Source organism: Emys orbicularis, chromosome 10 (assembly GCF_028017835.1).
Source record: "Emys orbicularis isolate rEmyOrb1 chromosome 10, rEmyOrb1.hap1, whole genome shotgun sequence".
Taxonomy (NCBI): Eukaryota; Metazoa; Chordata; order Testudines; family Emydidae; genus Emys; species Emys orbicularis.
This window is the reverse complement of record NC_088692.1, coordinates 71017971-71033725: the sequence shown is the minus strand read 5'-3', so window position 1 is coordinate 71033725 and position 15755 is coordinate 71017971. Positions and strand designations below refer to the sequence as shown.

Genomic DNA, 15755 nt, shown 5'->3' with positions numbered 1-15755 from the left:
GGGGGGGGCACCCAAAACGCAGGACAAATATCTGACAACCTGCCCCCGAGTCCCGACCAGCGGCACAGCAGGGCTCAGGCAGGCAGGACGCCTGAATTCCATGGCCGGTGGCCCCACGTCGCTCCCGGAAGCAGCTGGCTGCTGGCACGTCTCTGCGCACCCCTGGTGGGGCGGGAGGCAGCTCCGCGTGCTGCCCCGACCCCGGGCAGCACACAGAAACCCGCTGCCCCTCTCTCCCCAAGGGGTGTGCAGAGACGTGCCAGCAGCAGGGTTAAGGCAGCTCCCTGCCCACTCTGCCTCCCTCCCTCCGCGCCGCTTCGCTCCTGGAAACGGCCAGCATGTCCCTGCAGCCCCTGGGGGGTTAGGGGGTGTCTCAGTGTGCTGTCCCCACCCCGAGTGCCGACTCCGCAGCTCCCATTGGCCGGGAACCCCCCGCTTAGGAGCCGCTGCTGGGGGGGGGGGTGCCCGTCGCTTTGGGAACCGTGCTGCCCGAGGTAAACGCCGCCCCACTGCCCCCTTCTGCCCTCCAACCCCCTACCCCAGCCTAGAGCCTGCACCCTGCACCCAAACTTCCTCCCAGAGCCCACCCCCCACACCTCCTCCTACACCCCAATTCCCTGCCCCAATCAAGGTACCTCACTTTATTTTCATTTACTTTCCATTACTTATAACTTATAATATAGGAGGAAGATGAAGAAAAAAAGAATGAAAAACGGGGGGGGGGGGGGGGGGGAGAGAATGTTCTTTTTCTTGGCTGTGTCCCGGGGGGGGGGGGGAAATGAAGCTGTGCCAAGGGCCCCATTAACACTAAATCTGCCACTGTCCTATGGGCTCTGAAGGGAGTCCTGTCTGTCCTCCTCAATGAAAAAATAGTGACATGGCAGAATGCCTCAAAGGTCGAGAAACTGGGGATACAAACCCTGAGTGTAAAAGCAGACTTGTCCAGAGTTGGACTTTGCACTCTCTGGATGGTGCTATTATTATGGCACCAATATTGTGGGATTTTCAGTTACTTCAAATATTTTACTTTTCCCCAAATACTTGTAAAAGAAAAGTAATTTCTAGCTACTAAATTCCTTAAAATTAATAAGCCAATTCCTGCAGACTTTACTCAGGGTAATCTCCCATTGAATTCATTATGTGGCCAGATGTTAATTCATTTCAAATTTGCCACAACAACAACAACCAGCCAAAAAAACCCAAAAAACCAGTTGTACAAAGTTTTAGGCAATTTTTAACTCTGCCAGTGTAACGATGTGTGGCAAACATGTCTTGAGATCAGGACGCATTCTTCACTCATCTCCTAGCTGCAGGACATCCTGTCCTGTGGATTTAAATATGCCATATCAAATTCTTCTTTCATTGCAGTAAACTACAAAAAGTTAGTGTGTTTTATGAATGTGTATTAACAACAAAAGGCCTTGGTCCCAAATATGTAGGGGAAAAAATCCTTAACTAAAATGGCTATTGTGCGTCGGATTGCCTGCAGGGATTGAATGTTTGTTAGCGCGCCAACCCTTTACTTGGCAGCTCATCTGGAATCTGAGTTTGGGTGTTGGGCTCAGTCCCTCGCTCTCTGGGTTGCAGAGGTTAGAAATGTTGCACACACCTAGCATTGCACTCAAGCAAACCCCTCCAACTGACCCAGGAGTACAGTTGGCTGGCTCTAGATGCAGCTGCAAGCAGCCCTTCTTAGCCAGATGGATGGTTCATCCTGACAAGGGGCCTCTGTAATGAGAAGGGATAAAGTGGGGGGAAGGAAGGGGACTGCCTGAGTGTCCCCCATCCAAATATGTTGTTTTTAAGAAAAAAAAATATTATTCAAAGAATAACAGTAAAGGCCATTGTTTATTTTTGCAGCAACATTTGAAAATGAGGCCCTTAATGCTCATAGCCCTAAATATTTGTTGTTGGTCAAGATGTTTATATTCTCCTCCCCAGGAGCTTAAAGAAATTTGTCTTATGGGATTTGGAGACTTTATTTGGAACACGAGTATGACTTCTGATTAGAGCAGTGTGCAGTATTAAATAAGGATCTCTTGGTTCTTTCTAATCAGAGTCTGGGATGTGGGTGATTTAAATAAAATGTCCCTCAGTTGTCTGCTTTGGATTTAATGCTGCATAAGCTATATGATGACAATGGTAAGTTTTTCTAATGATTCATACAGTGTGTGCATCGAGAAGATCATTACAGCTGTGGCCGATACCCCTGGGAGGCAGTGGATCAGGTCCTGGGCTTTGTCTGACCTGACCAGAAGTTGGGGAAGTAAGGCTTTAAGCCACCTCTAGGGCCTCCCAATCTCTTCCTGAGGCCACCAGCTGTTGGACAACAGCTCCCATGGGCTATTCTGACAGCTGGGAATCAACTGGTTTCCACAGCACCCTGTCTATGCCTTTTAACTACTTTTGTCCTGGCCACATTTGCTACACATGGGAATCCTACACTGGCCTTATCTCTGGTTTACAGCTGCTTTGCACCAGTAGACAAGAGCAATTGAAAATTTGGGACAAGGCGTTTAGTGCTTAGAGCAGTGTTTCCCAAACTTGGGACACCGCTTTGTTTAGGGAAAGCCCCTGGCGGGCTGGGCTGGTTTGTTTACCTGCCGTGTCCGCAGGTTTGGCCGATCGCGGCTCCCACTGGACATGGTTCGCTGCTGCAGGCCAATGGGAGCTGCTGGAAGCGGCAGCCAATACGTCCCTCAGCCCGTGCCACTTCCAGCAGCTCTCATTGGCCTGCAGCAGCGAACCACGGCCCGTGGGAGCCGCGATCGGCCGAACCTGCAGATGTGGCAGGTAAACAAACCAGCCCGGCCCACCAGGGACTTTCCCTACACAAGCAGTGTCCCAAGTTTGGGAAACACTGGCTTAGAGAAAGGACTGGAATCAGGAGATCTCAGTTCAGTTCCTGTTAGGATGACCAGACAGCAAGTGTGAAAAATCAGGACAGGAGGTGTGTGGGGGGAGAGGGGGTAATAGGAGCCATAAGAAAAAGACCCCAAAATCGGGACTGTCCCTATAAAATCGGGACGTCTGGTCACCCTAGTTCCTTTCTCTGCCGCTCAGTTGCTGTGTGATCCTGAGCCAGAAAGTTAACTTCTCTGTGATTTAATCGCTCCACGTGCAAAAGTGGGGCTGATGGATCCCTACCTCCCAGAGATGTTAGTAGGCTAAATGTGTGGTTCAATCTGGACAGTGATTTTGTAAAATTGGCACTAGAGGTCTCATACATATTGTTTCTCAGGCTCCATATCAAAAATGCTCAGTTTACAAGTTAGAAACTAGTTTTTGCCTGAATGGCAATCCTGCAAACTCAGCTTGGAAAACCAAAAAGCCGTCTTTCCCACACATCCTCACAAGTAATATGTATTGTACGCAGAAACAGAATATGGTGGTTGTAGAGTGAGTTAGCTGTAGCCAGGACTCTTAGTTTTTCAATGTAATTTACAATGAAACCTGCATTAAGTGCTACCATTGAATTAAACGACCATATTAAAGTATCTCTTTGCAGTTCAGTTTGATCTTTAACTCTGTGTCATCTCCACCAGGCAAATGAGTTTTGTTGGCCCCGTGTGCGGTAACTGTGGTTTCTAATATTCATTAATGCAGAAGACATGCTGGTTAATTGAGCCCTTTATGGTGCTTTTTGAGGGATGCTAAGCTTCCTTTGTAAAACACTGACATGTTTTTCATGGATTAGGTTGGGGTCTTTGTGCAGCCAAGGCCCAGTATCCCATTGCTGACATGGTGAAAATGCTTAATGAACAAGGAAAGAAAGTCAGGTAAGTTGCATATAGTGAGCCAGATCCTCAGCTGGTATAAACTAGTATGGCTCTATTGATTTCAAGGGAGCTCAGCTCTGATTTCAGTGGCGCTATGCTGATTTATACCAGCTAAGGATCTGGCTCACAATGTTGTCATTGAAATAGGCCAGGACAAATACTGTACATCAAACATTAAAAGCAATGATAGAACTTCAATAGGAAATCTTTAGTATGTTTAGTATGACGTGGTAATACACGTGGTAATACACTTTGCTATTCAATACTACAGGCTCAATTTTCAAACTTGAGTGCCTTGGTTAGGAGCTCCAATAAACACTTAAGTCCGCAAATGAGCTAATAGATATTTCTAAAAATGAGTTGCTCTCTCATAGCAAATATGGGTGGGATTTTCAAAAACACCAAAGCAAATTAGAAACACAAATTCCCTGTGGGGGGAAAAATCTCTGCCCACATTAATCAGGAAAACATCTGTGCTGGAAGTCTGCTAGCAGCAAACAGAGCATGAATATGAACTCAGCACTGACAGAGCTCAGGTCTGCCATAGCATTCAGTTGGGAAGTCCAGGCCTATGAATATTTGAGTAGCCTCTGGAATTCAGACATTCATTTTCTTAATATTCGACAAGAATATTAAATGTTTCAATTCTTGTGTCAAATTCTTGGAAAAGTCTCTTTTTTCCCAGCAGTGGTTGCTTTTTTTTTTTTTTTTTTTTTTTTGCAAGTGCATATTAAGAACGTGTATCAATAAGCCACCTCTGCATTAGAAAATGGAATGAATCCTTATCCACATATCTGTTTAAAGTGTTATTTCATTTGTCCTAGGCTCTAATCCCATTCTTGTGTGGTATATACACACACTGCAGATGACACACAGTCTTCATGAGTGATTTAGATTCTGGGGTATGGCTTAAGTGTTAAATGAAATCACCAAATAACATGCCATGACTACATAGTTAATTTTTAACCAACAGGGTGCCCGATGTGAAAGGAGTTCTGTAAGTGTTTCAATTTTCCCTTTCTGGTACTGATTACAGACAGATACATTAATTGCTCTTTCCCAAGTAGCAGTTTCATGACCAGTATTTTATAGCTCTCTCTCTGCATCTGGTTCAGGTATATGAAGTACTGGAACTGGACTGCTTCCACATGTGTAGGATTGCTGACATTTATCAGTCGGCATTTATTAGTTCAGCATGACTTGGTTTCTTTGCTTTCTTGGTTTCCAGGTTTGGTATCCATCCTGTAGCAGGCCGTATGCCAGGACAACTGAATGTACTATTGGCAGAAGCCGGTGTACCTTATGATGTTGTATTAGAAATGGATGAGATAAATGAAGATTTCCCAGGTAAGGGATGAAAGATGATGGCTTAGATTCAAACCATTCTAAATATTTTAACTTTATTTTCTGCTTTTAGTTAGGCCAAATGACTATAATTTTATTCCCAGGCAGTATTTTGGTAGGTAGAAGGGTTGACAGTAATGATTTTTAAAGACCAGAATCAAGACTAGATAAGACTAAAGGTTTGTCTGACTCATATAAAAGCCAAGCTATGTCTGACATTACTTAATAGATAATCATAATAGCCACTAGGGTTTTGCTTTAGAGTGAGCAAAATATATGACTTCTTTCATAAAATATGTGTCTGTATTGTGTCAGTGATAAGGGTATCAGGAAAGGCAACCATGTGATATTCTGAATATTGGACAAACAGATGTATGGTGGGAGTTTAAAGTCAGTTTCTCTGATCCCAGTTCAGTCAATGGGAGTTGTAGCAGTGACTTTATGGGAGAAGAGTTATGGCAAAAATGAGTCCTTTTGAAAATCCACCCTCATGTCAGATTTCTGTATCAAGTCCCCTCCCCCTTTTTGCCCTTGCTGTTTGTGGTTTTATGAGGGTATTTGGGTATTTTTATGTTTTGATACTATTTGATACCGTAGTGATTATGAAAGATCATCACTCAGAGTGCCTGGGAAGAGACTGCTTATATATAGGATCATTTGTATTATTTAATAGTGGCATAGTATTAATTTGTATCACTACTACCATTATTGTGAGTGGAGTATGAGTGAGCAGGCAGCTGCTCTGCAAGCAGGGGCGGCTCCAGGCACCAGCGCACCAAGCACGTGCCTGGGGCGGCAAGTCGCGGGGGGCGGTCTGCCGGTCGCTGTGAGGGCGGCAGTCAGGTTGCCTTCAGCGGCATGCTTGTGGGAGGTCCGCCGGTCCCACGGTTTCGGTAGCAATTCGGCGGCGGGTATGCCGAAGGCGCGGGACCAGTGGACCTCCCGCAGGTGCGCCGCCGAAGGCTGCCTCACTACCGTGCTTGGGGTGGCAAAATACAAGGTGCAATTTTGTTGTAGGACACTCGTGCTTTTCTAATATCTGGTAGAATCTTCCTTTGGGTTCGCTGACATTTGGGGTGGGGAGGTGGAAATTACTGCCCCTTACATATGCCAGGCCCCCTAAATCCCAGGGGAGGGAAGATTCACCAGGAGGGAGGGCTGCTGCCAGTTTTGGTGCCACTTCCCTTCTTCAGGAAGAGGGGGGACAGACAAAGCAGAAAAATGAAGCAATGCGGCACTGAAAGGTAAAGAAAGTCCATAAATCATGGAACGCCTGATTTTCTAGAGCAGGGCATGTAGCCGAATGACTCACATTGCTCAGATGGAAGAGCAGACTATCTCCAGGGACAGAAGCTTTGCACAAATACTTTGATGACCTGGCAGCTAAAGAGTGGATAACATTTCAGAGATGAGGGACTTCAGACAAACTTGAAAAGATGTGGTCCAACTTTTCTGAGATCTTTGATTAATTCTTAGTGGATGGAAACTGAAATGTCACTCTCCTTTCTCCTCCCTGCCTTCCTTCCTTCCTTTCCCTCCCTTTCCATGTTCTTTTTGCCTTTTTCTTTTGTTTTTTGTTCTGCCCTATTTTGGGGGGAGGAGGGGAATCAGTAAAATAAAGTGCCTATTCCCCATCACAGACAAGACGTGATGCCTCTGAAAAGAAGACTAAGGCATCAGGAAGTAGCAAGAGTGTTAAGGAGGCAAAAGTCCCTTAACTTTAAGGTAGGAAAGTAAGAGGGAAGGGAGCTATAGTCTCTTTTGCGTGGCAGTGTAGTGTTTCTAGCTTAGACTGCATGTATCTTACATATGCCAGGCCCCTAAATCCCAGGGGAGGGAAGATTCACCAGGAGGGAGGACTGCTGCCAGGTTTGGTGCCACTTCCCTTCTTCCTCAGCACGGCTCCCAGAAGCAGCAGCATGTTCCCCCCTGGCTCCTATGCGTAGGGGCAGCCAGAGGGTTCCGTGTGCTGCCCCCGCCCCAAGAGCCAGCTTCACAGCTCCCATTGGCTGGGAACCGTGGCGCATGGGAGTTGCAGGGGCGGCACCTGCAGACAGGACAGCACGCAGAACTGCCTGGCCGCATTTCAGTGTAGGAGCCAGAGGGGGGACATGCCGCTGCTTCCAGGAGCAGCTTGAAGTAAGCGCTGCCCGGAACTTGCACCCCTGACCTCCTCCCATGCCCCAACCCCCTGCCACAGCCCTGATCCCCCTCCCACCCTCCAAACTCCTTGGTCCCAGCCCGAAGAACCCTCCTGTACCCCCAGCCCCACTCCAGAGCCTGAACCACTAGCCGGAGCCCTCCCCCCTCCCCCCCCGCACTCCAGCCTCCTGCCCCAGCCCTGATCCCCCTTCCGCCCTCCGAACCCCTCAGTCCCAGCCCAGAGCACCCTCCTGTAGCCCAAAGCCCTCATCCCCAGCCCCATCCCAGAGCCCACACCTGTCTTCCCCAGCCTGGTGTGGGGAAGCTCTCAACTGTCTTCCCCAGCCTGATCTCTCTCCCACCCTCTAAACCCCTCAGTCCCAGCCCGGAGCACCGTCCTACACCCCAAACCCCTCAGCTCCACCCCAGATTCTTCACCCCCAGCCGGAACCATCACACCTCCCCTCTGCACTCCAACCCCCTTCCCCAGCCCGGAGCACCCTCCTGCATCCCAAATCCCTCATCCCCAGCCCCACCCCAGAGCCCCCTCCCACCTCCCAACCCCTTGAGCCAGCCTCGTGAAAATGAGCGAGTGAGGGTGGGGAGAGTGAGTGACAGAGGGAGGGGGGATGTAGTGAGCGGGGGTGGGGCCTCGGAGAAAGGGCGGGGCAGGGGGCAGAGCAAGGGTGTTCGGTTTTGTGCGAGTATACAGTTGGCAACTCTAGCATGGATATGTAAACCAGGAAAGATGCAGGAAGCTCCTCCCCTTGCATACACAGGGGACAGGCAGACTGAGTACAAATGCCCACTCTCTCTGATGGCAAGTGGCTTGAAAGTGTGGCTGAGCACAGTTAGCATCCACTTATGCTCAGTGAACTGCACTGCGCAGAGGGCATGCCCCACCCCTTAAAGCTCTGAGCACACAACTTCAGCATCCCCCACACGCATTCTACTTGCTTCATCAATATTAGAAGATAAGAGGAGATCCCACTGCCAGCTACTCAAAGTAGTTTTTGATGCTCTGACATCACCATCAGGTAATGTTTTATGGCTGTGCAATGGATCACAGGGTTGGACACACTGGTACCTCTGTGTGTGTGTTTAAAAGAAAGCGAACTGACGTCACTTCCATGAATTAGCAGCTTATCCCTGTCAAACTGCTGCTCCAGCAATGCTTCAAGGTAAAACAACTCCAGGCAGTTTAGAAAAAATCTGTGACAGGAGGCAATAGTGGAGTTATACATGGAGAGATGAAAGGAAGGGAAAGAATATTTTCAAAATTAGATCCTTACATTGTACAGAAATGAATAGATGGAGCTACAACTCCATCTTGGAATTCTGGTGGTCACATAAATCACTTGACCTGCAACAGGAATACTCCCCTAATTTCAACCTCTCCATGCCCTGATAACAACAATAAAAAAACCCTAGATGCATAAAGAATAGGTGTCATACAAATAATTGTAATATCCGATAGTCTATGCCACAACTGATTGATCTTGAAATGTGACAACTGCCGCTGTTGGCCTTCTTGGCAACAAGGGCACAATGCTGACTCATATCCAGTTTCTCATCCAGTGTAATCCCCAGGTCCTTTTCTGCAGAACTGCTGCTTAGCCAGTCGGTCCCCAGCCTGTAGCAGTGCATGGTTATAATCGTTTTCATTAGCCCATGTATCTGCCAAGATTCAGTTCTGGGTTTGACACAAATGGATGGGCCTAACTTATTTTCATTTAGCGTAAACAGTGAACTATCAACATTTAATGCATGTTTGATTTGTGTGTTTTGGTGTCGCTGTGATAAAGGAAAGGCAGCTGCAAGTTCTAAAACATTTGTAACGTATTTCTATTCTGTCTCAGAAACGGACTTGGCTCTGGTCATTGGTGCAAATGACACAGTAAATTCTGCAGCACAGGAAGATCCCAATTCTATTATTGCTGGCATGCCTGTACTGGAGGTCTGGAAAGCTAAGCAGGTACTTAAAAACAATCAAAGTTGACTGAAGTCTGCACAGTGCATGTTTATGGAATCTATCTCTGTCTCTCAGGAGAAATGCTGACTTGCACTAAAGACAAAGAAAAATAGGTTTTTTTCTGAATACACATGCAAGGAGTATGCACGTAGGTGCATCTGTTTAACAGTATACGGCAGATACACAAGACGGGCCCAACTCTGCAGACAATTTGGATATGGAATTCCCAGTCATTTCAACAGGAGGGTCCACATGATGAGCCCTACAGGGTTAAGCTTACGGTGAAATGCTTGATTTGACAAGAGATGCTCTGTCCTGCTCTCATTGATGCCAATGGGAGTTTTGTCATTGACTTTAAAAAGAGCAGGATTGGCTCCTGGATTATATAGCATTTAAAAGGCATTTCTTCTTTAATGGATTTTGCTTTTAAAATTTAGAATGAGCCAAAATACACTTCATTAGTGTTCCAAATCTTCTTCCAAAGAGCTGTGTTTCAGTGTATTCCCCAAAAGCTAAACATCTATTGTTGAATAAATTACTCACAAATAAGGTTTTTATATTATTTGACCAGATCTAGGTATAAGGGACTGCAGAACTTTGACTTAGTGCATCAGAAGCTTGTGTACATTTGCAAACCCATAGCTTTTCGCTTTCAATTTTCCTCTCACTGGTCTGCTGTATTCACAGACAAGGGTGTTGGGTATGTACTTTATATCCACAGTGTCTCTGTTCACAGTGAACTGTGTGGGGTTTCAGCAAATTCTGTATGGGAGGGAATTTCAGATCTAAAGGTAAAATTCAGGGCAGGTAAAAATGGCAGCACATATCTGACGGACACATCCACAAAGGAAAAGAACCAGTTTTGAAATTCTACTTTTAATTCATTGCCTTAAATATAACCCATTCTATGTATGAGACAGGTTAACTAACTCATTTTAATTCAAACCTCATGTTCTCAAAAGTTCTATGGCTATTTAAAGCCATAAAACTTGTACAAGTATAGACATTAGCATGTAACACAATTTAAGATTATATAAAAACTGTGTGATGGGGTGTATGGTGAAGATGACGACGGCACTAAATGACAGGCATACAGATGTTAGAATTAAAAGCAACCTCTTAAAACACAGCAAAATGTGGACAAGTATATGGGGAAAATTGGGATCTCCATGTTAGTCAGCACATGCTAAGCTTGTTTTGTTATGTTTCAGTTAGACAATATTCCAGCAGGTTGTGTTCTCACACAGTAAAGGTTTAGTTCTGATCTCAGATTGGAATGTTAGAACATTTACAAGATACTTGATATTGTTTGTATGCAGGTAACATTAAGATGCAGTAAATAATTGCATGAAACAAGCAATTTTTAATTGTTGGAATATGCACCTAAGAAGCAAAATGTTAGTAACATCTCTGGGTATGAAAGCATCATTTTGATAGGTTTAATGAGATAAATTATAGAAAATATATGTTTGACTTTACTCTGCATGTCTCACATTCAGAGTAGTACACATCACGTATCTGGCAACAGATTTTGGCCCTTACCCAGAAAATTAACAGTGTTTCAGGTATCACATTACATCATATCAAACATGGATTATTGTTTAATGAAATACTATTGCAGTCAAACTGGCTTGTGCTGTGATCATATTAGATCTCAGAAGCAAAGTTGGTCTGGTCAGAACTTGGATAATTTAAGGGGGCAAAACCCAGCCGCTGTGGAAAAGGTAATTCAGTTTAGCACTTTTCCCAGTCTGTTGAATCCAATGCCTAGTGTCAGGGAGCACTGTCATGCTGGAGGTACTGCTTGAGATTTTGCACATCTGATTAGGGAATTTCATGGCTAAATCCTTTAGTCACCTTTGTGAATCTCAACCAGTGTTCTTTGGCAGTTACATGAAACGGAGTCATTAAAAGACCCAATGGCAGTTAGCATAAATTAGGCAAATTAACATGTCTTGGTCAAATGCTGATTTGGGTAGTTACATTTTGCCTACCTAATTTCCTCTTGCACTTTCAATTGTATAGAATGCTCTTAATTTGCTTTTCTTAACTGTCCTTTAGTTTTTCCCTGTGCTGCTAAACAGCCACCGCCTTCCACCCACAGGTGGCTGCAGATCTGGAGGAGGAGATTCTTGTTCAGTTTCTCTATCAGTTTAAACCACAGTACAATCTTTCAGGATGGAAGGTGGCACATAAATGTGAGGTCTGAGAATAGTTAGATATGGGCATGCAAAAGTCAATATAAAATGTATGCCAATATTGCTGGTATGCAATTTTGTTTGAGCCAATGCATTTAATACATGCCAAGATTTGAGATTTTATAATATATGTAACATGTTATTTTAAAAACTATTACTTTAACTACATCCTCCATGAGAACATACTGAAAGTTTTTATTTCATTTAATTCTTTCATGCTGCTATTTCCCCCCCCAGGTCATCGTCATGAAGCGTACACTGGGAGTTGGGTATGCTGCAGTTGACAATCCCATTTTTTACAAACCTAACACTGCAATGCTGCTTGGGGATGCAAAGAAAACATGTGATGCTTTACAAGGCAAGATTAGGGAAATGTATTATACTCATTAACACTGGTATTCAGAATTGTATAAGGGTACTAGATATAATTTATATATTTCAGTAAATAGTTTGGAGGCGTATCCAGCACCTTATTTATATGCAACCATTTCAAAAATAAAAGAGCATCCAAACATAACAAATTAGCTCTTAGACTGATTGGTGATTTATGTGCCTTAGTACACACAAATGTAAGTCCCTGTATTTAATAATAAAAACACTTTTGCTCCCGTGGTGTTGCAGATTAATTATTTCTCTAATCTTGCAGCCTCAGATACAGCACTTTGGTCTTCTCTTTATGTTCAATGAGACAGAAATTATCACAGAAAAGCTTTGGTTTATCCTCCTACTAATGAATAGATCCTTGGTGCAAAACAATGCTTTGTAATAGTATCAATGTGAACCTCAGTATAGCACCAGGAAGATTTACATATTTGCTTTATTTTTTAAATGACATTCTTGTGTAGAGGAAGTATTTACTGCTCCTTTACACATCCTGGTAAGAACCAGGATGAGTACTGGCATATAGCATCGCAAGCTGAGCTGCACTTCACACATACATAGCCAGAGTAATCTGCCATTGCTTGTGGGTATGTGGGGCAAGGGTTCCTGGAGTTAGCAGTGTAGCCTCCCATGCTGGCTACTCCACTCTACAGTTCATCCAGAGCTCTTTCTTGGGTCATTCCATTCCTGTATGTGCAGAGCCTGAGGATTCTTACTTTGCCCACTCTCACTGCCATCTTCCATGCTGGGCTATTACAAAGACCACCTCAGTGATGTATAGGAGGTGTTGAGATACCCTACCCAACTATTCTGCTGGCAGACTCCCCCACTTACATGGATGCCTAAATAAGTCAGAGGGACTTACATCTTCTGAATCCGGGTGAGCTTCATCCATACTCTATTTATTCTAAAAATGATTCCAGAACTAACTGGAATAAAGGAAGCCCAGACACCCAAGCTAATAGCAGCAGCAGCACAAAGCAGCATTCATGCTATTAACATGGCAACCAAACAACAGATTTCTAGGAAAAGTGAATTAACAGCTCTCTATGCAGGTAAGATCATTGAGATCAAGGCAAGCATGGATGCATGATTATACCACTGGACATACAGTGTGTATGGCAGACAGATTTAGATGGGCTCCAAAATGTGCATAAGATGCATATTGATTTTCCTAGGAAATATCTATCAAACCTACATGCTGCCAGGTGCTATTCTGTAAAGTAAAAAAGCAGATGAACTGGAAATTTATATCAGAAGCCTCTTGACAGAACTATTTATGTGAGTATCCCAACACAAAAATGCTTTTCCTTATGTGCTTCTCTAAACTGGTGACAAAGCCTATTCTAGAACTGATGCAAAGTTTTAGTGCTAACTTTTAAAGCCTTACGTGTGCTGAATCTGGCTAGCTTAGAGAGCACCACTCTCTTCAATAGCCACCTTGGTGTGATCAGCGGGATGCTATGACTGATCCCAGAATGAAACTTTTGGTGGCTGGGCATTCTCAGTCACAGTCCTCTGACTGTGAAATTCCTTCCTACCAAAGAGCAGGGTGAGGACGAAGGCTCAGGGGATCCATAAAGTAGTAGATACCTATTTTATAAGTGGGGAAACTGAGGCACAGAGTCGTATAGCATCAGTGATAGAGCTGGTACTAGAACCCAGCTAAATTGGTGGGACACTTTCTGTTCTGTCCACTATGCTATGGGGCCTCTCCGGGCACTCCATAGCGGCAGTCGTAAGCTGAAGTGTTCGTAATAAAATTATGGTTGGGATAAGCTAAGTATAGTGGGCAGGTAGCAACACTATTGAGTTTGAATCAGGATTTCCATTTTAAAACAGTCTACAAAATGCCTGTGTTTTCAGTGAGAGGATCAGCTCCAAATGCTTATTGTATTTTATGAACTACTTGAATTGTCTATGGCAGTTTATGGTGAAAAAAATGTTAGTTATGTGTGTTTTTTTTTTTTTAAAGAACGTACCATGTGACTAATTTTTCTTTAGATTCCTTTTTAAAATGCTCTAGAACAGTCTGAGATATGAAAGTAAATATATCATTCTTTGCAATGAGTAGACTGGATGAATGGTTGTTAAAAATTGCAATCCACTTTATATAAACAGTTTTTGAAGATTAAAACATGACTTTCTGAATGTCAATGTTGATACAGTGTTATCAATCAAAGGCAACATTGTTACTAATGACAAAGGAGCATAGAAGTTACATTAAACAATGTCACTGAAGACAAACAATAATAATAATAATTTAGGAGTTATGTCAACACATTGTCAGAGACTGTCACACACAGCCTTAATCATGACCTCATACTGTCTTGTAACAGCAGAACACCACATCTCATGGTCACATAGGCTATTCAATGGGAAAGTTGCTATGCTTTAATATTGCTAAGATCACCATTAAGATTCTTTGCCACAAAACAAATTGTATAAATTTGGGGCTGGTATTGCTTTTTGGTATGTGCTGACATGGAAGTCAGTGCCTCGAAGTATATTTACGGCATTGTAGGTGATGTGAAGATGGCAAGGAATGGTTTGCTCTTTACTCCTTAGTTCTGTGCTTTCAAAGAACTGGGTGGGGTGTGTCTTAAGGTAACCTTGCCTTTCATTAAACAACAATTTTTTGTGTTAACATACTTAGTTTAGATACGAACTAATTATGATTAAGGCTGAGTATGTCCTGGAGGTTGCAGAAGTAATGGAATCCACGATTTCCAGGGACTTCAGTGACATTGGGGCCTCACAGCAGCCCAGCCACCGGTGGCAGCATGGGACCTCCCCCAGCCCTGCAGGGTGGCAGGGGATCCCTGGCAGCTCCCCAGCTCCCATGGGGGAATCCCCCAGAATGCCCTAGTTGCTGCCAGCGGGGGATCCCCCAGAGAACCCCCATCTCCCACAGGTGGCAGGTGATGCCCTGGAGCTCCCCACCTGCCAGCAGCAGAGGACCTCACAGATCCCAGCCTGGGTCAGGGGTCCCTCCCAGCCAATGGGCAGGGGTGGGGGCCGCACCTCCCTGCTGCTGCATGCAGGGGGGCAGGGTGCTGGACCTCCTCCCTCCCTGTTTCATTGGGGCTGTTTTTAGTAAAAGTCAGGGACAGGTCACGGCTTCCGTGAATTTTTATTCATTGCCCGTGACCTGTCCCTGACTTTTACTAAAAATATCCATAACAAAATTGTAGCCTTAATTATGATTGCTAAATATTTTTAATGTGCTCAAACAAAAACTACAGTATGAAGTGTATTTTGGGAAGACAGTTTGATCAGAACCACACACTACATTGCACGTGGTACTGTAGGGGCATGTGAAACAGTTAGAGTACTAATAAGACTTTATAATAAGGACTCAAAAAGCTAAATAGGATCTGAAACAGGTGGTAGACAAAAGGTTTGGATCAGATAAGTAAACAAATGTTTGGGGGAGAGGGCAAGAGTTTGCCACATCCCTCTCTTTTCCACCCCATAGGGCATCTCCCATTTGCTGACCATATCTTTTTAAAATATATATATGTTGTGTTCTTTAGCTATCACTAGTTCTTTCAGCAGCTGAAGAGAAATGAAAGAAAAAAACTTGAGAAAACAGAAATCTGGAGCAAGAACCAAAGAGCCTGAAGAGAATATTCTTTCCCTTAGAAGGGAAATGGAGCTAAAGAAAGGAGTCCTTGCATCTGTTAAAGCAGAGATGGCAAAGGCCTGTGCTCACTGGAACACACACAAGCAAGAAGAAATCCTCCGACTACAGGAACTACCGTGCAATCTTAGATGGTTACAGAAATAAAATTAAGGAGGGGCTTGCAACAGCCAAGGAAGATCTTATGAAGCAGAAAAATGAATTGCTTATTCAGAAAGAGGCACAACTAAATGAGAATTGGCAGCTAGGGAAACTAAGAGACTCTGGGAGGAAATTCACCAATCCGAGGAAGAGAT

The 15755-nt window shown here is 44.3% G+C and overlaps 1 protein-coding gene across 1 annotated transcript in view; it reads left to right on the top strand.

The window, feature by feature from the left end:
* The window catches only part of LOC135884651 (NAD(P) transhydrogenase, mitochondrial-like), a 70168-nt gene extending 58343 nt beyond the window's left edge, over positions 1–11825 (top strand). The window contains exons 18-21 of the mRNA XM_065412128.1: positions 3698–3779; positions 5008–5126; positions 9125–9240; positions 11673–11825. Of these exons, the coding sequence (XP_065268200.1) occupies positions 3698–3779; positions 5008–5126; positions 9125–9240; positions 11673–11825 (470 nt within the window). The remainder of the gene's footprint in view (positions 1–3697; positions 3780–5007; positions 5127–9124; positions 9241–11672) is intronic.
* The last annotated feature ends 3930 nt before the right edge of the window (positions 11826–15755 follow it).